The sequence below is a fragment of the Miniopterus schreibersii genome (genome assembly GCF_964146895.1).
Source record: "Miniopterus schreibersii genome assembly, chromosome: 2".
Classification (NCBI taxonomy): domain Eukaryota; kingdom Metazoa; phylum Chordata; class Mammalia; order Chiroptera; family Miniopteridae; genus Miniopterus; species Miniopterus schreibersii.
Window position 1 is genome coordinate 177,196,292 of NC_138102.1, and position 22,844 is coordinate 177,219,135.

General features: G+C 44.6%; 1 protein-coding gene across 1 annotated transcript in view; it reads left to right on the forward strand.

The window, feature by feature from the left end:
- Nucleotides 1-22,844, forward strand: part of ABTB3 (ankyrin repeat and BTB domain containing 3) — a 246,289-nt gene that overhangs the window by 154,576 nt on the left and 68,869 nt on the right. Inside the window, exon 3 of the mRNA XM_081129818.1 lies at nt 1,567-1,771. Within this exon, the coding sequence (XP_080985944.1) occupies nt 1,567-1,771 (205 nt within the window). The remainder of the gene's footprint in view (nt 1-1,566; nt 1,772-22,844) is intronic.

The window sequence follows — 22,844 nt, forward strand, 5'->3', positions numbered from 1 at the left end:
GCAGCAGAGAGCACATACATGAAGCAGGGTGCAGAGTGGAGCTAGTGACTGGGCAAGGCCTGTGCCAGTTTCCTCTCCCATGGCCAGCCCTGCGCAGAGACATTCTTGGGGCCTCTGACCCAGGGACTAGGCTGCTGATGACTGTGATGGGGATGGTGGTGGTGACAGTGGTGATGATGATGTTGATGGAAATGATGCTGGTGGTGATGGTAGTGATGAGGCCAGTCTGGGTCCAGAGAGCACCTTCCTAACCACTATACTACCCTGCTTCTTCAGGAGCAGGACGAGGAATGGGTCTTGTTCTCTGCCCTTGAAGTCAGTAGATGTGTGGACAGTTCACTGAGAAACATGACGGAATTGAACCACTAATGTGCTAGACTGTTTGCGGGTATTGCAGGCACACAGGGGAAGGGGAGGTTGATTCTGATGGGGCGTTCTGGAGGGCTGCATGGAAGAAGAGGTACTTGATCATAGCCTTGAAGGTCTTCAGTAGTTGGAAGAATGAAGCAGGGAACCTGGAAGGGCAGGGCAAGCTGAATGATGCTCAGAGGAGGTGGTTGGCCCACCCGAGGCAAAGGTTTCCTGGTGTCTTGGGGAATGGAGGGGTGCTGCAGGGGCCTGAAACACGGACCCTTTTCTCTTCTCTGCTCCCTTTTGATTTTTCTTATTTTGAGCTTTTTTTTATGGGAAATCTCAAGAAAAACAGATGGAAAGGTGAGTACACTCCAAGTTGACCCTAGACAGAAGGTGTAAGGAAGTAAACACACCACTTCAGTATGCTTATTATTCTGATAATACCAAGTAGCACATTCCATAATTCAAATCTCAGAAACTACAGAAAAGGTGAATATAAAGGAATATTACCCACAATCCTGTTAGGCAGGCAAATCCTTGGTCAACATTTCGATTTTTTTTCCCTAATATTTACTCAGTACATAGTTTTTAATAACATAATCCTAATCACACTGTATGCAATTTTGAATTTCACTTTTTTCCCCACTTACCATTTTAACGTAAGGATTTTTTTTTATGGCATTGCACCTCTATGTAAACATTTTTAATGACTGCTTAAGTTTATGATTTTATCATGTAGATGTACCAGAGTTTATTTAACCACACTCTCATTTTTAAACATTTGTTTCTTTGTCAAATTTTGGACCCTGTAAATAAGGTTTGGGTGAAAATCCTTGTGCATGAAGATTTTGCTGCATTTTGGATTCCAACTTTGGGACAGAGTCCCAGAAGTGGAATTACTGAATCAGGGTATAGAGCATTTGTTAACACCTTGGCTACAAAATGCCAAATATCCTTAGGACAGACTTGGAGCTGGACAGGGCTGCATTGGGCTGTCTCAGCAAAAAAGGACTTGGTCTGGTGGGGTGAAGAGCACAGGCATGAGGCTTAGACATACACAGGTTGAAATCCTTCTCTGCCTCTTAACTAATCTTGTGACCTTGAGTCTCAGTTTCATTGTCTATAAAATGGGATTTCTCAAAGAATTTCAGGCATATCTTTTCTGCAAGTCTTTACTGCCTAAAGGATCTGAAATCTTACTTCTGTCTACAGGTGACCTGGTGTCCCGAGCAATGCATCACCTGCAGCCCCTCAATGCCAAGCACCATGGCAACGGGACTCCCCTGCACCACAAGCAAGGGGCGCTCTACTGGGAGCCTGAGGCCCTGTACACCCTTTGCTATTTCATGCACTGCCCGCAAATGGAGTGGGAAAATCCCAACGTGGAACCTTCCAAAGTCAACCTCCAGGTGGAAAGGTAAGACTTGCCTTCCCCTTGCCAAAGAGAGGTGCTCCTTTCCGGCCAACGCCACCTTTTGGTGGGAGGGTGGGTACTGCCTCCATTGAGGTGCAGAGGTGGGGAGGGGAGGGATGCTGGGCTCAGAATTGCCCAGCTCCCAGAAATTCACTGGAAGGGTCCAGATGGGAACCATGTGCCCTGAGAAGGTACCTGAGACCCTGGTGGAGTCTTGGTAATGGGATTTCATAGGGCTGGTCCAGTTCCAGGTAGAAAATGGCCTGGATCAGAAGAGTGGGTCTGCAAATTCTGGAAGGATGAGGGCCTCGGTGGTACACAGTGGCTTCCTTGTGAAGGCAGCTTTGGGGGATGCCAGCTCCTTGGGTCTTCGTTTCATCCTAGCTGCCTGGAACCTCATAGGGGCAGGCGGGTCGGACCATAAATATCTGCTCATCCAGACTGGGCCATGCAGGTGGGTGAGAGTCTGGCTTGCTGGGGGAAGCAGAATCCTCACAGGAAAAGAAAAACAGGAGAGAAAGAAAGGAGAGCTTCCTGGAAGAGGAAGCTCCCTCTGACCCGGCTTCTGCTGCTCCTTGGCACCATCCTTCTGCTTCCCTGTGCCTCAGTCTCCCTGTCTGTAAACCAGTATCTACACCAAGTGGTTCCCGGGTTCCCTTGTATCTGGAAAATCCCAGGGTTCTCTGAAGATGGCTCCATTCCCCCAGAGGCAGGGTGTCAGAAACACCCCCAGGAGAGGAGGCATCCCCTCTGCCTCTGGGAGCACATCCACAGAGCTCATCTCCCATGATGTCTCACAAATCAGGCCCCTCCTCCGCACAAGCCTCTTTACTGCAACTGCTGTAGTGACCCCTGTGATCAGAACAGCGGTTAAGAGAGCAGGCTCTGTGCCCCAGACTTTTGGGTTTAAACCCAGGTTCTTCCAGTTAGAAGCTGGGAGCCTTGGGAAAGGGCCTTAATGTCCCTATGCCTCAGTTTCTTCACCTGTATAGTAGGGCTACTAAGAGTATGTAATTCCTTCATAGGGCTGTTTGAAGATTAGATGAATTGAATAGTGCCCAGCACATAGTAAGTGCTCAATAAATAAGTGTTCACTTTTTATTGTTGTAGGTACTATCTGCATGTAGCCAAACAAATCCCTTTTGGGCTCAGTGCAATTTTCCTTTCTCTGTTAAATGTTTCCAAGTTGTTTTGAAATTTTCATTGGATGCTCTGTTCCTGCCAGGATGGATTAGGGCTCAAAATTGGGCTCCTTCACAAAACCACGTCTCTCGGCTTTCAGTTATGGGAAGAAAATGGAGCCTAGGCTAGACAGAAGTTGCCTTTTTTTAAAGAATCCCAAGTTAGCATTAATATTTCAGTCTAGTCTGGAGTTAACTTAATCAAGAGATTACTCAGGTCTCCCGCTATCCAGGCCAAATCGGTGGGTACCCTGTGCCTATTTTCGTGTGCCAAACATGCCCAAGATGAGAGATGGCAAAATGTCCATGGTCCCTGGGCAGAAATAACCTCAGTTAGACACAACAAGACTCTGCTTTCTGTGAGTGTGAATCCTGAGAGCTGAGAGAATGGAAACCATTGGCCTGTGGGGAACCTAGGTCTGCAGTTCCCACCCCCAGCCAGTGCCTGTGCAACAGCACATTTTCTCTGACTCACTCCCTCACGTCGTCTTCAACCCCCACCTCTAAGCAAATGACAACCCCCCTCCATCTCCAGCCACACATCGCCTTCTCTGAGCTCCATTCTAGGAAGACCACCTCAGGATTCCAAACTTTCTGGGACAAGATTTAAAGAGAATGAGCTGCAAGGAAGGGCAGAGTAAAGAGAACATGTCCCAGTATTTGTTGGAGTCACTTATCTTGGACTTTCCATTGCTTTTGGTTGAATTTGCAGGCAACAACACAAAACACAAAGTGGAACTTGTCATTTTTTGAGTTCTGTTCACTTTGGACAAAGTATAGATGTAGGAGTCAGGTCAACCTCTGAGTTTGGGTCCCAGCTCTGCTTCTTCTAGCTCTGAGGACTTGAGCAGGTCATTTACCTCTTTAATGACCTTCTAGCTCTGAGACCTTGAGCAGGTCACTTAACCTCTTTAATGAGTTCTAGCTCTGAGACCTTGAGCAGGTCATTTAACCTCTTTAATGACCTTCTAGCTCTGAGGCCTTGAGCAGGTCATTTAACCTCTCTTTTCTTCAGCCTCGTGGGACTGGACTGGCGTCAACAATGAATTAGATATTATAGCTGAGACATCCAGTGCCATGCCTGGTACAAAGGGACCGCCCCTCCTCCCTGCCTCCCAAAAGTAGAGATTATGCTCTTTTTTTATTGTTGTTCTAAAATACTATTATCATGTCCCTACAGAAGCCTGTGTGTGATTCCTTCAAGACAAAAGCTGTTTCTTCCCGTTGCCCAATGAGATAGGCACTGGTGTTTAGCATCTGAAAACACACATTTCCTTCAGAGAAGAGAGGGCCTCTAACTGTTTCAGTCAAATGTTTACACCAACTCCATCCCAAAACCTCCATCAATAGGAAATTGCCAGTGGGAGGTAGGACTCGAATTGGGAGTTGCTTTCCTCTCCTTCTGTCTCCTTTACTCCCCCAGATCAAACAAGATTTCCTTGACTCTTTATTTCTATTCTGGCAAAGAAAGATAGGGCCATGGTGCTCATATGGTTTTCCACGAGCCTAAAGGTTCTACCAGGAACGAGGCTGAACATGAGTGTGCTTTTGTTCATGCCCAGCAGAAAGCCTGAGAAATATCTGTAGACTGAAATACGGATTGTGTTGTGCCTGAAACCATTTCTACTCGTCAGAAGAGCCTTTCTTGGCCGGAGCATTTGGAGCAAGGCCCACAGGCCCCGTTTTGCTCTGTCATGTGGGCTCAGCTTTAGAGCCGCTGCGTTTGTTTTGGATGCTTCATTTTTCACTGTGGGATTTTGAAGAAACTCAGTGCCACCGTGAAATTGCTGTAATTTAAATTTTTCCAGAACTTTGGCTACTATGTTTTGAGCTTCTGAAATCTTTCAGGTCCCTCAGATATTTGTATTAAAAAAAAACACACCATAAATTTTGTAAGATTATGATTGGGCGATATTTATTTTCCAATTAATAGTGATAAGTGTAAAGACCTTAATTTTGATGGTAGAGGCCATGTGAGGCTGCTGTTTTTAAATGGAATCATCAGAAATCTATGTTGAGATTTTCTTCCCCTCTATCATTACTGGAAATATCGGTGATTTCTAGATGTGTTTGGCTATGGATGACTTCAGTAATTTGTTGCCACAAAATAAAAAAATAGTAGGGTATATAACAGTATTTTGTTGCCTGAGGTAGCTGGTAATGCCTGAGAGAAACAGTGATCAGATTCACCTGGAAGACTAGACAATTAGGTAGTTTTACTCTCCCCCAATCTCACTAAAAACAAACCAGAATTTATACCTAGGCAGTGGCAGCTCTCAGTCCTTTTGCAAGAACTGTACAAACAGATGTGGCAGACTATCTGCCAGGGGAATCTCAACAACAAACACAGGTATACCATCAACTACCAACTATTTGAGGAAAACTAATGGGAGAAACAAGATAGTCTTAACAAATGGAAGAATTGACACTTGAAGAGCTAGAGTTAATAAAGCAAACACAACTGACATTAGAAGTTAATAGTACCCAAATACAGGGTGTCCCCCAAAAATGCATACACACTTTGAATGATTATAAAGTCAGTGTTTATTAGCATACAGTTCATTTTCAAAATTTAAAAGAATCTACAGAAATGAATAATTTTTTTTTGTCAGTGTCTGTTTTCAAACTGATGACAGTTATGATCCAGGCCCTGCTGATAATACAAGCAATGAAATCACAAACATCAAGAATCGTTTTGTTTGGTATTTGTGTGCCCTCAATTCGTTGACTGTTGCTGGCTTTATACTGTAAACTTTATCTTTTATGTATCCCCATTAAAAAAAGTCTAGTAGCACTTTAGGATAAATTTTCTTTGTTCAAAGCTTAGTCTGGCTTCACCCATTATTTGAAATCAGTTAAACCTGAAAAGGAGTGAAAATTAAGTGAGTTATCAGCTGTTAAAGTTTGCATACACTTTTTGGGACACCCTATATTTCTTCCAAGACATTCACCCTATTGAAAGATCACCCCAGACACATCAGTTCTTAATGCTTTTTAATCCATGGCTATGTGACAAGTGATATTCAATTTTAACATACTCCAATGGACATATCCAGAGTTATGCAAAATTTCCAGCTTTCTAGATATAACTCTTCTCCATTCTTTCCCATTAAGGAATGTATCAGACTCCAAATGAATGGGGGTATCCTTGATACAAGCAGCACTACTAATAGGAATGCTTAGTTGTAAAAGTTAACCCACCAAACTCTTTTTCCTTCTTCACGAGAATTTGACCTTGGATTAATTCTCTAACTCTGTTCCTCTGGAAACATGCTAAAAATTTCAGTTTTAAATGTGTTACTAAGCAACATTGCTTATGGTCAGAATGACCCTAGATTGGTAAATTAGATCTGGTTTTGGTAGTCCTATAAATACTTCATAAATATCCAGAGCTTTGGACTGCTTTGAATTCATTGACTTTTATAACTGGCAATGTTAGTGCAGAGACCTTGGAAGCTATTTTTACAGAGTCGTTACAAGAGATAGTGGGGTTCATAAACTAGGGAGGTTTTTACAACGACCCAAATGGATCTCACTTCCTTGCACCTGAGTGTCACCTAAACAGAAGATAGCTCTGGGATGGCTGGGTGAATTGTTATTAGGATTTCCACTAAAAGGAACATCTGATATTGTCCTGCTGGGCCAAGTGTGTCCTATGGTAGTCCCATGAATCTAAATGTTTAGTAGAGCTTAAGACTTCTGGTGGGCATTGAAGCCATAGAACCAGGCTTTGAGGCTACACAAGCTGGAACAGTGCCCAACTTGCAACCCATCCAGCAGAGACCTCACAGCCTCTAGGGCTAGACACAGACACTTGACCTCACACCACTGGCACTGAGCATTGTACATTCCCAACAGACATCTGTCACCATTATCTCTGAAAGCTGAATGTGTCTGCTACCACCCTTGTTAGCTCCATGTTCCACCTGTGTCACACCACTTGCTTCCAAATCAGTGGAGCCCAGATCACATGTCTGCACTGTAGCTGCAAGGGAGTCTAGGAAGGTGAATTTCTACCGTGTTGAGCAATGGATTAATCATATGGGAAATACTCCAAACATAGTAAGGTCATTAGTGGTTCTGGGCAGCCAAAAAAGTTGGCAAAGTTTCACTACACTCATCTACTTTACTTATTTAAATAAATAACACACAAGTGTATTGTTTGCACAGTTTAGTACTTTTAACCATTGTTGGCCACACGTCTCATAACTGATTGGCTATATACCACATTTGAGAACCAAAATACTCCCCAACATAAGGACTCCTTGGGCTAACACCCTGGGGACCTCAGTAGCTGTTCCTGGCATCCTAAGCAGGGATGCAGAAGCCTATTCCCAGGGGAAGAATTCTACTTCCTCATCTTCCTAAAGGCAGTGATCACATCTGTCACAAAAGTCCCCCCAAATGCCCAGCGCAGTGCGAGTGGGTCCTGGAGAAATTCACAGTTGATGAATGGGGACATGATAGAATGAAAGGACCATATATTACACCTTTTTATGTAGGGCTACATGTGGGCTTCTGTGGGCTGGCCTGGCATCCCAACCACCATATAAATGGTTCTAAGGGGGGGCAGGAATTATGTTGAATTCTAACATAATTAGAATTATGTTTTAAAACATGATTCATTTGTAACTTGAGCATTGCTTGCTGCAATTTATTTCTTCTGGCAAAGAGTAAAAACAAACTCTAATCCCAATAGTTTTCAAACTGTAGGTTATAGCTCATTAATGGGCCATTAAATCAGTGCAGTGCAGAGACTGGCAAACTATACCCCACAGGCCAAATCTGGCCCACTGCCTGTTTTTATAAAGTTTTATTGGAACATAGCCACACTCATTTGTTTGCACATTGTTTATGGCTGCTTTTGCACTTTTGATTTAGTTGTGACAGAGATCAAATGGCCCACAAAGCTGAAAATACTACTTGGCTCTTTCCAGAAAAATTTGCTGACCCCTGATGTTGTGGGTTGTGACCTGCATTTTAAAAAAATGAGCTAGAATTGAATTAAAACATAAAATTAGAGTATTTTACATGAGGTGAAGTAGAACCTTTTTTTTTTTTTTTTGATTAACTTACCCAAGGTCATGTAGCTAAAGTTGCAAAACTAGTGTTTGAACTCTTGGAATCAGATCTTGGTCTGTGTTTGTACTCACTGGCTGTTTTGCTATTGATGGACTATGGTTTTAAAGAAATAATAATGTTTGAAAGACTCATCCCTAATCCCTAAAAAGTTTTAAATAATCTTCATGAATGTTTACAGGATACATAACTAATATACTTATTAAGCAAAATGTGGTAAGTACAAAAAAATAATAAAGAAGAAATTTTAGATCACCCGTAGTCTCTGCATCCAGAAATAAGCCCTGAGGCCATATAGGGGCATTTCCTTCCAATCTTAGTTTTTTGCAAATATATAATGTTTTGGTTGTTTCACAAAACAAATACATGTAGTTGGTCTCTGTCACTGAATAACCTTAGGAAGCATGGTTTTTGAATGGACTTGTCCATTACCAAACATGAGATTTAACATCACGAGAGACCTGGGAATAGGCATGCTGAATGTGCTTTATGTCAGAGATGATGAAACTGGAGCCAAGTTGGATGAGGGGATTTGTCTGAAGTCATAAGCACATTTGAAGTGGGTCTCTTGCACATGCTTTGCCCTCTTCCTGGAATACTGTCTCCCTTCTGCTCCATGACTTCCTCTGTCATTTCATCCTTCAAGACTCATTTTAAGCATCACCTCCTCCAAGAACCCATTTCTACTACCTCGGGATGCACTAAGTGTCCAGGGCCTGGCTCAGTGCATAGCATATAGTATGTGCTCAATAAATGCTTGTGGAACTGAACAGAGCTGGGTCTGAAACCTACGTGCTCTGGCCCTTCGCCCAGAACGCCATGTTGCCAAGGTCAACTCAGGCAGCCCCCAGCTTGGTACTAGCTCTACTGTTCCCTTGCCCCAGGCCTCAGTTTCCTCATCTATAAACAAGAAATAATAATCCTACTTCATGGAGTAATTTTAGTGACTAGTGAACTAACTTCTGTAAGAGCCATACACAGTCACCGACACATAGCTGTTAATCCATAAATGGCAAGAATTATGATTTACTCCCTTAATCTAGGTTGAGCTCTTCTTAGATATTATGAGATTTTGATTGACACTTAGTATGTGGCGGGCCCTGCTCTACACCCTTTATGTGTATTAACTCATTCAATCCTCACAATACCCCTTGGGGTAGGAGCTAGCCTTACCTCTCCCCATTTTACAGATGAGGAAACTGAGATGCAGCAAGGTTATGCGACTTCACAAATGGGCAGGTCTGTATCAAAAACATCAGATGAATGCTGGATGGCTTTAGGGAAGGGAGTTCTACGCTAAGGCAACAGAATGTATGCCATGGGGGGCAGGATCGTAAGCTATCCCTTAACAGCAGCATAAGGGTGCCTAAAGGAAGGTAATGGTCATTTGATGAGCACCTACTATGCGCCATGTACTATGGAGGCACTTCATTTACAGAACTTAATTTAATCCTTGCATCAACTTTGTGAAGTAGAAGTGTCTTCATCTACAGATGAGGCAATTAATTCGAACTGCTACTTAGTAGGAAAAGGCTATTTGGAAGCTTTTTAAGTAATGTTAAGGATCTTCACAGCACATGAATTGTATCTCTGGGTATTTTTTATTCTGGAGCCTGAGTTAATATCTTGGTTCTAACTTTTATTAGCTGTGTGACCTTGAACAAGTTATTTAACCATTCTGAGCTTTGGTTTTCTTATATCTGTAAAATAGGAGATGCCATAGAATCAACTTCAGAGAGCTGTTATGAAGCTCTTAGATATGTGTGTGTGCGTGTGTGTGTGTGTGTGTGTGTATCTCACTTAAAATCAAGCACACATTAGACTCTTTATAGATAATGGCCATTACGATTCTCACTGTCGTGGTGCTTATAACCTTGATGCACACTATAGCAGGGCTTCTCAAACATCAGTGTGCACTTCAACCCCTTGGGATCTCGTAAAATGCAGATTCTGTTCATTAAGTCTGGGGTGGGGCCTGAGATGCTTCATTTCTAACAAGCTCCCAGGTAGGGTGATGCGGCTGGTCCGTGGACCACTCTGTGAAGAACAAGATATTGCAGTTTGTGTGCATCTGTCATACATTTCCCCAACCTACTTCAACCCCCAATGTTAAGTTACATAAGGGCAAGAAATTAGCTTTTATGGTGATTTTTTTTCTCTCTGGTAGAGCTTGGCCCATAATAGGTGCCTAATAAATATTTGCCAGGCTTTGGGGTCTGGATTGAGCCTTGCAGGGCCTCTACTTCCTTCCCTCATGAGATGCCAGATCCCTTTGCAATTTCCACAATGGATGGATTCCAGAGCTCCTGCCTGGCCAGTCTGCAGAACTCTCAAGCTTTGGAGCAACGGCCAAGGGAAGATGCTGAGCATCTGAATATAATGATCATCTTGAGCCTAACGAGGCAGCCAACAAATCTAAAGTAGCTCGGATAGCAAATTAGTGACAAGCATGCAAGGGAAAGATGAGGCAGGATGTGACAGGTGTCTTCCCCGAGGAAAGGCAGCAGGGCCAATCCTGAACCTCACCAGCTTCAGGGCTGCTAAACACCTCCAACCTCCAGGGCTTGTCAAGCAGCTTAGCCTTAGTTACCAGGAGTGTTTTCCCAGCCAAGGGGGAGAGATTACTCCTGACTGCAGGTGACAAGCCAAGAGGCTCAAGTTTAAAAACAGCCCCCTCTGCTAACATGTGAGGCTAGTCTGATCAAATGCATGTACTGTGCTTGTCCATGTTAGTATCCAGGCCTATTCCGAATCCTCGCTAACTGGCTGCCACAGCAGCCTGGTCTCACCTAACCAGCTTCTTTTTTTTTCTTTAAGTTTATTTTTAATTGTTGACAGTATTACAGATGTCCCCTATATTCCCCTCACTTCCCCCCCCACCCAGCCCCCACCCTACCCCAGGCCTTCACCGTACTATTGTCTGTGTCCATGGGCTCTGCATGTATGCATATGAGTTCTTTGGTTACCAGCTTCTTTTTATTTTATGGGAAAAGGAAGGACATTCTTACCTTTATGACACAAAGACTAAGGAACCACCGCTGCACTCTCCAGTGCAGTAATCACTAGCCATGTGAGGCTGCCTAAATTTAAATGAATTAAAATTAAATCAAACAAAAGCTTTGGTTCCCCAGTACCACAAGCCTCCTTTTAAATGCCCAGTGGCTAGTGGTTTTTGTGTTGCACAGCGTAGGTATAGGGTATTTCCAACATCGCAGAAACTTCTACTGGACAGCCTTGAACTAGATACTCAGTGTTTGAAAGACTCATCCCTAGTCCCTAAAAAGTTTTAAATAATCTCCATGAATGTTTACAGGATATATAACTGATATACTTATTAAGCATTGAGTCTCTAGTTTAGCCCTGTCCTGTGCCAGACCCTGTGGCAAGTGCTTTTCCAGATTGCCCCACTTCACAGTCACCCTCTGAGATGCTGTCATTCTGCCTCTTTTACAGATGAGGAGAGAAAGGCTTAGAGAAGTTCAAGGACATGCCCAAGGTCACACAGCTAAGCTAGTAAGTGTCTGGGCTGGAGGCTGAGCCCGAGCTCTGTGGTTCCAGAGTCGGTGTCCTCTGTGTCCCACAGGGCCCCAGTCTGGCATCATTTGCTCCCATGTCTGTCTCTGCTGCCAGACTTTGAGCAACTCACAGGCAGGGACTGGGCTTTCATCATCTCTTGCTCTCTCTGGCAGCCAGCCAGGGCCTGGCACAGAGTGCATGGGAGATGTAAAGAGCAGTCCAAGCGCATGGCCAGCAGGAGAATGGAGCGGGAAATGGCTTAGGGACCAGTTAGAAGGTTCCTGCAAGAGTCCCAAAGACAGATGACAGGCGCATGGCCTGACCAGATGCCATCCTCTGTGTCCCTCAGTGAGACATGTCACCAGCTGGCTTCCTTCCTTTGCTGAAGGGTCCTGAGGAAAGCTACGTGAGCCTCCTTGGGTTTCCAGTTCTTTCTCGTTTGCCTGGACTGGCAGCTCTTTGCATGCCCTGTGTCTGGGACCTCGAGCACTGTACCTGAATGTTCAGACCAGACAGGAAATTTTTTTGAAAGAACATGAGCAAACATTAGCCCTTGAAACTGCCCAGGGCAAACTGAGGGCTGGCAGCGTGGCAGGGCCAGCGGGTACCGAGTGCCTGGGAACAGAGCGGCCTGCAGGGGGGAGCTCTCCCAGCGCAGAAACAGGGTAGCGACAGCTGCCTGCACATAGTGGGGCTTCACGTGTGATGGCAAACGGCCCGGGCAGTGAGTCCGGTCATTTGCCCGGTAGACAGCATCCGAGTCGATCGTACGATCCTCGGTCTCACTTCCCAGATGCAGCCCGGGCCCGGGCCCGCCCGCGTGCCGCCTGGCCTGCGCTTCCCCTGGGTTTGCAGCCTTTCCGTCACATTCTCCGCCTCCTTCCCGTTTGCCCTCCTCGCCTGCTTACAATACACACAAGGGGCTATAAATGCAAATTTTCATGTTCTCATATTGTTACTGAAAAGTTACATATGTTAATTTTTCAAATTTTGGAAAGTTTAAAGAAAATATCAGAAAGAACATTTAAATTACCTACGTACGGTTCAGCTACCCAGAGGTAGCCCAAATGATGATTATTTGACATATTTTCTTGTCTTTTTTTAAATTACAAATAGTGAGGCTTTTAAAAATAGTTGTACTGGGCTTATATATATATATAATTTTATATCTTTTTTTTTTCCTTTTAGAGAGAGGGAGGGAGAGAGAGAGAAACGTTGATGTATGAGTGAAACATCAATCAGTAGCCTCCCGTACGCACCCCCACTGGGGGTCGAACCTGCAACCTTTCGGTGCACAGGATGTTGCTCCAACCAACTGAGCCACACCAGCCAGGGCTTAATTTTGTATCTTTTTTATTTCACTTAGTATGAGCTTTTTCTATAAAACATTCATAAGCATCATTTTTTAATGACTGCAAAATATTCCATCTTGTGGAGACCCCATAATTTGCCTAACAGTTCCCAGTTTACTGGCCATTTGGGTTGTTTCCAATCTGTGAGATGCTGTTGCTTTAAAACTGTCCACAGTAGCATGACTGAAACACCAGCGTAGAGGGAACGGATATAAAAAGAGTAGTCTGCCTGGAGGGGAGCAGCCGAGGGGTCATTTCACGCGGTCTCAGATGGCCTATGTGAGTGAGAAATTGCAGGAGAGCCCAGCGAGGCTGGCTTACCCAGCCCCAGCCCCGGCTGCTGCCTTTTCCAGAAAGAAATGTTTCGTGGGAAATGTAAGGAGGAGTGGCACCCTCCTGGCCTTCGAGGTCTCCAGCAGAGTCATTATCAAAATCTCTGTAGCAAGCCCTTCATGGTTTCCAGGGGTCTTCCACATGGACAATCTCCCTGGATTCTGGAAGCGGGGAGACCAGCCAGGGTTGCTTTTCACGACTTAAGAGACTGACTCTAGAAAAGTCTTGAGATTTTCCCAAAGCCTGAGCGGCCAAACTGAAACCAGAGGGCTGTTCTAGGGACCCCCGGAAATCCCCACCCTCCTTCCTGTATTCCTGTACTCCTTCTAGAATGGAGAAGAGACATTCCACAGCATCAGAAAGCCAGTTTGAGCTCATACTCTGTACCCAGTTCATTGCATATGCACTTGGCCACTTGCATGTTTGTTTCTAATTCTGGATTTAAAATTGTTGCTCCGTTTTTGTTTTCCCCGGATATGAGAAACATTGCCTCAGCAGGCTTCCTCGGTGCTTTCAGATTGGTGTGTGACTCTCTTGAGACTCAGCCGGTCCAGTTCAGGCTCGCCAAGGAATGTGGGCAGAACTGGCTGTGGAAGGTGGACATTTTCCCCAGGCTGCCATGCTTGCTGAACAGTTCCAACTCCGAGGCTGGAGCTAGCCCTTGGGCCATCTCAGTCACTGTGCTTCCCATTAGTTCCTTACACAGAACCCCTCCCCTCACAGGGCCACTCCCCAGGCTGCAGAGTGTGGAAAGAACATTTTTAAAAATATGTTTTTTTTATTTCAGAGAGAGGAAGGGAGAGGGAGAGAGAGAAACATCGATTGGGTGCCTCCTGCATGCCCCCTGCTGGGGATCGAGCCTGCAACCAGGGCATGTGCCCTGACTGGGAAGCAAATCTTGACCTCCTGGTTCATGGGTTGACACTCAACCACTGAGCAACACCAGCTGGGCTGGAAAGAACATTATTGTGAAGAAAAAAAAGAAACCAGGAAATAGACAAAACCAACACCAACTTGTTGAAAATACTAGCACTGGCTGCGGGTTCCACTGCCTCCAAATTCCTTCCCTCCTCAGACCCCACAGCACTTTACAGGAACGTCTCACCAGGCCCGTTTCATGGCCAGCCTTGCTTTACTGTCATCTGCCTTTCCTCCCCTGATGGCCACTTTGTGCTCCAACCCACCAATCAAAAGTTATGATCAAACACATATTCAAGGGTAACCAAGGACAGTGAAACAGACTTGCTGCAGTGGTCACCGCCCTGGGAAACTGAGGACGTGTGGCCACACTAAATTCCCTTGCTAGATAGAGTACCAGGTCCAGGTTTTACATCCCTGTGTCCTGCACCAAACTCAGCACAGACCCTTGCTCCAAGGAGGTAATCCAGGAACACTGAGCTAACTGAATGACCGGCCGGGTCTGTAAATGGCCCTCTCTGTTCCTGCATCCATTTATCATCTCTCAAGTTCATCTGTCAGGGTGTCTCCCACTCTCATACCCCTTCAGCTACTCTACAGAGTTTCCTGAACTTGCTCTGCATTTCCTCATCTGATGTCCTCTGCCCCGGTTCTCCTGAGCCCTTCTCTCTCCTCCTCAGGCTTAGGACAGTGTTCCCCAACACACTCCCACGCCCTTCAATGTCAGCTCATTCTGATTCATGCTCTCATAAGACTTTGTGCATTCCTTTACCATAAAGCTTTTCAAATAGCTTCTTTTCTTGTGCTTTTCATATTAGACCATGAGTTCACTGAGGGCTGGGACTGTTGCAGTATCACTAATTATAGAAGCTGGTACATAACAGATACGCAGGTCTTCATTCATCCATTCAACAAATGTTTATACAGCATCTACCATATGCCAGGCAAAATACCTGTCTTTGTGGAGCTTACATTCTACTAGGGGGAACCGACAAGGACAGATGCATAAATAATAAACTATCAGGCAAAGATAAGAGACATAAAGGGAAATAAAACTGTGTACTTAAACCAAGTGAGAGGTACTATTTCAGCTAAGGTTGTCAGGGAAGGCTTCTGTAAGGAGAAAGCATTTAAGCAGAGACCTAAAGGAAATGAGGCAGGAAGCCATGTGGATATCTGAGGAAGGATCTTGCCAGGCAGAGAAAATAGTAAGTACAAAGGTCCTAGGACAGGAGCCTTCTTGGCCATGCAAGGAACAGCAAGGAGGCCAGTGAGGCTGGAACAGAATGAATGAGTGTGTTAGATGAAGGACATGAAGTCCAAGGTGGGCAGAGTCAGATCTTGCAGAGCCTTTTGGGCGTGTGGAAGAGTTTGTTTTCTAGAAGCTTAGTAAATGTTTGTTAAATTGAATGATTTGAATTGAACTGAACTGAATTGGGTTTCACTGAGCTGAACAGAACCGGGTCCCGTCTTAGTTTAGACTGCATACAATTTTTTAACCTTGCAGTATCCCAAGTCTGCTCTTAAAACTTCCAAATAGAAAAGCACTATGAATAGTCCCCTTTAGCAATTTTAAAATGTGTTAGTGTGAGTTTGCCTGTTCTGGAGTTGGACAGCCTTGTTGGTTTTTTCAAAATCTTCTGGTCAGTGACACTTTGCCAGCCTCTCCCACTTGTACCAGTTTCCTTGTGGTGGTAAATAGGTGCAGAGAACATCTAAATTCTGGAGGAATGTGGCCTTATGGGCCACCCACCATTTCTGTTTCATTTCTGACTTTCCCAGAGTCTGAAGTCGTTGGAGGGTCCCTGGGGTTTATTCTGGGCCTTGGCCAGGGTTCCAAATCTGATTTTTAATGTAGTTTTTACTCAAGCCTGGTTCTCATTGAATCTTAATTATGTGGAATGCCTACCCTTAATATATCTGAAATACACCACACTTAGCTATTTTTATCATTTTACTGAGTCTTTATAAAATCATTGCAGTGAGCCATCACCCAGAGTAAAGTGAGAGTCTGAGTGAGGCAAATTCACGGGATGCAGTCACACGTTCATTGATTCACTTAACAAATGTTCATTCACTCAGAAACTTGTAAACTGTTTATTTTAATTTATTTTTGAGACATAACTGACATACAACAAAATCATTTGATTATTTGTGTACATTGCAAAATGATCACCACCGTAAGTCTAATTAACATCCATCTTTTGTACGTAGTTACAAAAATGTTTTGTCTTGTGCTAAGGACTTTTAAGATCTACTCTCTTAGCTGCTTTCAAATATACAATACAGTACTGTTAACTGCAGTCACCATGCTGTGCTTTACATCCCCTATTCACTCGAGGAATGTTGACTGAGGATCCTATGAAGTGTCAGGCACAATACTAAGTGCTGGGGACACAGCAGAGCACAGGAGAAGTCCCTGCTCTGACAGTCTGGTGGCGGAGACAGAACAATTTGGGACACTAATATAAAATATCATCTTGAGTAGTGGCAAGTGCTACTGTGTGCAAGTTTGGGCAATACAAAAATGAATATTTCATGCCCCCAGTGTTGTTGGGGTGGCAGTAAAAACAAATTATAACAATAATATATAAATGGTATTATGGAATTCTATACAGAATGCTGTGGGGATAGAGGGGAATGCACAACTAACTCTATTGTGGCTATGGGCGGGGGAGGGGGCCTCTTGGGGACTCTTTCCCAGAGGAGGTGACATTTGATCAGTCTTAAAACAATAAGTGGAACTTAACTGGATGGAGAAGGAAGAGAGTAGGAGCAGCAGCAGGAGTAAAGGCAGGGAGATGTGAGCAAATAGGTGTGTCCCGGGAGTGGCTGGGCAGCTGGTGTGGCTGGAGCACACCGGTGATGCACACGCATAGAATGAGAGCCTGAGAGAATGAAGATCTGGGTGGAGGCCAGTTAACAAGTGGCCAGGCCAAGGGATTTATATCAGATGGCCAGATTGACATGTTAGCATATTTATCCTGGAGAGAAAAGCTAGAATCGGGAAATTATTGTGAAAATAATACAATAGTTCCACCCTACAAAGAGTCCGATAAACTGGCCAATCACTTAAATTTGGAGTTTTGGGAGGGGGACACTCTAAAAGCCATCCAGTTCCACCACCTACTGGATGCTGGATGTTTAAATCTCTTTCCTAACACCGTCCCCAAGGGATTGTCCACCAGCCCAGCCCTTGAAGCTCCCTTCCTATCCCAGCTTCAAAGAGCCTAGACTCCTCCAAGGTCTTACTTATGTGGAGCTGAGATCTGCTCCGTGGAGCCACCACCATTACTCCTTTTGCTCCTTGGGGCTTCCAGAACTGGCCCAATTTCTAATTCAAATGCAACTTTTCACTGTTTAAAAACAATTTACTGGGCACCTTCTGTGTGCCAGGCAAGCCTACAGGGCACATATTACCCCATTTCCAGATTAGAACCTTGGGCTCATTGGCCAAGTGACTTGCTGAGATTCGGTCACTGACCCACTTAACTGGCAGCACCAGGATTAAAACCAAAGCTGCCTGACTCCAGAGCCTGCATTCTTGGAAATAGCTACCAACTGAACTTGACAAACATTTATTTGGCACATACTCCTATGAAGCCCCCTGTCCCGGGTATCATAGAAGGGGGTAACCTAAGATGAATAAACATGGTTAGTTAATGAGTCCCAGGGCTCCCCAGTCTAGTGTTTGGATGGTGAAGGCAACACCCAAGCGCTGTGAGGATGCGCACTTGGCTTTGGCCTGCGGCCTGGCTCTTCCAGAAAGGGAAAGTGACTTATGTTTGGCCCATTGCATGAGCCTGGTTCCTGCTGGTAGCACTCGATCAAGGCCAATGCAGGAGCCACCCTACAGAGTCCAGGCCTGGGAAAGAAGGTCTGTGTCCCTGCAGGATACAAGAGGGGTACACACCTGGAAAGGGGAAGGTGTGAGACCAGTGTGGATAATCAGATTTGAGTAACTCGGAGCCTCCACTTGGCCATGTCCCAGGGCTGAGCAGAGAGGAATACAGGAAGACTGAGGGGCTGGAAAGCTGGAAGCAAAATGAGTGCAGGCGTAAGAAACCGGTGGGCAAGGTCCCTCACCCAGCCCGTGCGCGGAGCATGTGTGCAGGAGCGCCCCCTCCAGGCAGCCTGCCGCGTTGCTACAGTTGTGGCTGGCGGGCTCCAAGGAAACGGACAGGACCCTGGCAACACGAGGCTTTTGTTAGCAGATTTTCCTTCCTCGTTGTGTTTCTCTTCATCTGATGTTCAAATTGGTAACAACTTAGATTAAATGTGTTAGGAGCGTGATGTACAGGAAGACGTCTAAATGTAAATCTTCCGTATAATTGTATTTCTATACGTAGTACCTCATTTATCTTCTCGGGGGCCCTGTGAAAAGGGGCTGATAATCATTATCCTCACTCTTTAGGTGACAGAGAGATCTAAGGGTTAGGTGACATCTTTGCCTCACCCACTGAGCGTGCACCCAGCTCCCACACCCCAGCCAAATCCAGCCCCCCCCACCCCAACCTGTTTGCCAGCCGCATCCCTCCACCCCAGAGAAGTGCCACCCCTGACCTGGCTGGGGCTCCCTTCCCTGGGTGAGATTGGCTTTGGTCCCTCTGGGTGGTAATGACTCTGCCTGCCCCGGGGAGCCCCAGAATCGACCCCTTCACTAGCTGATTTGGGAGGGAGGCTGCAAGGACTCCGCTGAGAGGCTGGGACAGAGCGGTAGGTTGGCAGGGAACACTGCTGTCCCCTTCCCATCTCACCAGGTAGTCAGCCCTGAGGGTCCTTTCCTAGGTAGCACCAAAGTCTGGCTTCAAAAATAGCCCTTTTGGCTTCCATTTTCTTAAAATCACAAGCTTTCTTTATGGTTTCTGCCATCTCTCACTTCCAGATTTAGCAAAATGTAAAACTGGTAACATTGCATCCGAGAAGTAAATCGCACACGTTTTCTTCTTGGGCCTGTGGAGATCCCATAAACCTGCTGAATGGCCTCCCCGCTGGGCCCTTCCGTGATTTTTAAGGCTCTCTGGGGATTTCTCTTTTCTTCCTCCCATTCTCCGTGTTCTTGTTTATTTTTCTCTTTGCTGGGAGATTCTGTCTCATCTTTATCTCCTGCCTTATCAAGGACACTCCCCCGTCCACACGGCTTTCCCTTTCTTATTTATTATCCCAGCTAGTCCTGGGGCTTGGGCAATCTGGGATGTGATGTTCATCTAGTCATCATTTATACCCAGTCTAATTCTGAAACGGATTTGAGCCAAATTCTCAGTATGAGTCAGAAATAACAGAACAACAAACAAGAATAAAAATGCAGAAAGCATGTCGTTAGCGCTCAGGAAGGCCAGGTACTGGGAAATCTCGCCTCAGGTTTGTTCTGCACTCGAGCACAGAACTTAGCTTTGAGTTGCCTGGCCTCCAAAGCAAAAAGGGAAACATGCATTATAAAGCTCTCATTATCTAATTTAAACAAACACACACACAAAACCCACATAATCTTCACCAAAAAAGTGTTCACAAAAGGGTCTTTTCTGACTTGGGCAAGTTCAGTCCAGGGCTGATGCCCTAAGACCTTTCTGATCATCGGAATCACTGGAGAAGTTTTAAAAACAATCTATAACCAAGTCTAGGGTTATGTCTAGGAAAATGATTGAACTGTGCTCAGAGTAGCCAGGGTCTCCTCGTGTCACATGGTCACATCTGTAACAAAATATTCATTATATAGATGTGAGTATAGGAATCATTACCTTTTCCTACTTTAGCTGATCTTAAAGTTCATATAGCCCAGCCTCCTCACTTAGCTGATGAACCGAAGCTCCTCCCTGTTCAGCGCCTCACTCAGTGCCACACCGGTCTTTGGAGAAGTGAAATAATAATAACTAAGTTCATGAACTTGACATTCTCACAGCCTTGGGATCAAACCCCAGCTCTGCCCCAACAGCTATAGTACCCTATATAAGTTACTGAATCTTGCTAAGTCTCAGTTTGCTCATCTGTAAAATAGGGATGCTAATAAGTACCTCCCAAGAATTTTTTTAAATAATTAAATGAAATATATTATTTAATAAAAAGCTTTGGCACAGAGCCTGGAACACTGTAAGGACTCAAGAAATGGTGGATGCTCCAAAATTCTGAAAATTCTGATGATGGTAAGATTATGATAATGGAAGATCTAGGTGAAAACTTGAGGTGGCCTGATATCTACTGTAGCCCTCTTTCTAGCCCTGTTCTGACAGTATTTTTGTCTAAAATTATACTGATCTGAAGGACATCCTTTAGAACTAAGCTATGCAATAGGGTAGCTGCTAACCACATGTGGCTATTTAAAGCTAAATGAATTAAAATGGAATAAAATTAGAATTTTAGCAACTTGATTGCATTACCCACATTCTAAGTGCTCAGCAGCCATGCATGGCTTGTGGCTGTGATACAGAACATTTCGAACATAGCAGAATGTTTTATTGGAAGCTGCCTTCGTGGCTTGTTCCCCCCTGACTTCCTATGTCAGTATTTTTGTTATTTATTTATTTCCAAATATTATACTATCATTTTAAGCTAGAAGAAGAGATTCTCTGGACTCTTAACTTTACTGGTGAGTCCCACAGAGCCTCAAGGATACGCAGAGCCCACTACACAACACGCTTCTGACTCAGAGCATGCTTCATTCCATGGTGGCCCACGAGGCCCGGAATCAGCTGCCACAAGTCTGTGTTTTGACAAGTAGGGTTCTGATTGATCAGGGCTGGAGTATGAATTAATCCACCCTGTCATACTGCCTAATGCAGGGTAATGTGAGTTTAAAGGGTTGGTTACGAGAGAACTAGAATATCATCTCCTCAGAGCCACAGCCCAGTGGCAGAGACACCAAGGACAGCCCAGGGAAGCTCTAGACCATGCTCAGCCTCTCCTTTTTATGCCTTTTACTTGCATGGAAGAAAGAGATTCTGCATTGGGGTTGTAAAATTTATCCACGGAATATTATTCAGCCACGAGAAAGAAGGAAATCCTGCCATTTGCAGCAACATGGGTGAATTTGAGGGCTTTATGCTAAGGAAATAAGTCAGACAGAGAAAGGCAAGTACTGCATGATCTCTCTTATGTGTGGAATCTGAAAAAGCTGAACTCAGAGGAGAGTGGAACGGTGGTTGCTGTGAGCTGGGGTTGGGGGAATGGGGAGGTGTTGATGAAAGGCTACAAACTCCCAGCTGTAAGATGAATAAGTTTTAGGGATCTAATGTATGGATGGGGTCTACAGTTAACCATACTGTATTATATGCTTGGAAGTTGCTAAGAAAGTAGATCTTAAACGTTCATCTCCCCACAGAAAGGAAAGGGGAATGATGTGGGGTGGCTGAGATGCTAACTAGCCCTATGTGGTGATCACCCTGCACTATGTCAGCGCATCAGATCATCACAGCCTACACCTCACACTTACACATGCTGTGTCACTTATATCTTAAACCTGCGGGGAAAGAGCTAAAATAAAATAAAATTGATCTGTTCATTTCAAATTTCAAATATTTCTTTGCAAGAGGACTTTTGCAAGGATGAAGACTCTGAGATCTATTTCTGACTCCGAGAGCATCTGTACTGTTGTTTTTATTGGGGATGAGCTGAAAGCCATTGCCAGGAAATCTTCACAAGGTTGACGAACAAACGCAACTTCTATGGCATAGTTTATACCTGTAAAAGAGCAAACAAGTAATTGTAACAAATATTTTAATAAGTGTAGTTTCATGGGACAGATATATTCTCAGGGTTCCAAGTTCACAGTCTTTAAAAAATATCTATTTGTTGTTGTGGTTAATGCTAAACAGAAAGAAACTCAAATTCATGAGTTTTAGTGACACAATAAAGGGAAAAGAGAGATTTAACTTAAATGTCATGAAAACTAATATGAGTGTCACTTAGAATTAGATTTGGCTACGAATGACAGAAAACCCAGAGAGCAGGTGTTTAAACAAGATAGGAGTTAATTTCTTATGTAAACAGAGCCTGGGAGGAAGAATCCAGAGCCAGTATGGCCACTTCAGCGATCGTCAGAAATCCAGGTCCTTCTTGTATCTTTTTGCTCTGCCGTCATCACCATGTGGCCTCCACCTCATGGTCCAGTTTTGCTGCTTGAGCACCAGCCATGGTGTCTACCTTCTTGCCAGCAGAATGGAAGACCAGAGACAGTTGGGCCACTTCCTTTTAGGGACCTTCCTAGAAGTCTTACAAGAAACTTCTGTTTATATCATCATAAGAACCAATGTAAGGGAGGCTGAAAAATGTATTCTAGGTGGGCATAAGCCCAGATAAAGATTGGGGAGGGTTATTACTAAGGAAGGAGAGGATGCCGCTTATAGAGGGACACCCAGAGTCTCTTTCTAAACAAACGGTTATGGCGAACCCATTGTTTTACATTCCCAGAGGTATTTTTGTCAGTCCATTCTCGATGTATCTTTCAAATACTTTTCTAATTTTGGGTTTTTCAACTGTAATTCTAAGGAAAAAGTAAAGTATTAGGAATTTATAGTTTTATTCGGGAAGTTACAGGCCCTGTATGATTCTTCCCTTGTCTCTCTCCAGTGTTATCTCCTACCAGTCCACTTCCCTCCATGGCTGTCTCTCCTCCATCTCAGCCCCAGCCACACCAAGCTGAATTCTTCCCGAGCACTATGCCCCCACCTGCCTCCGGGCCTTTGCACATGCTGCAGCCTCTAC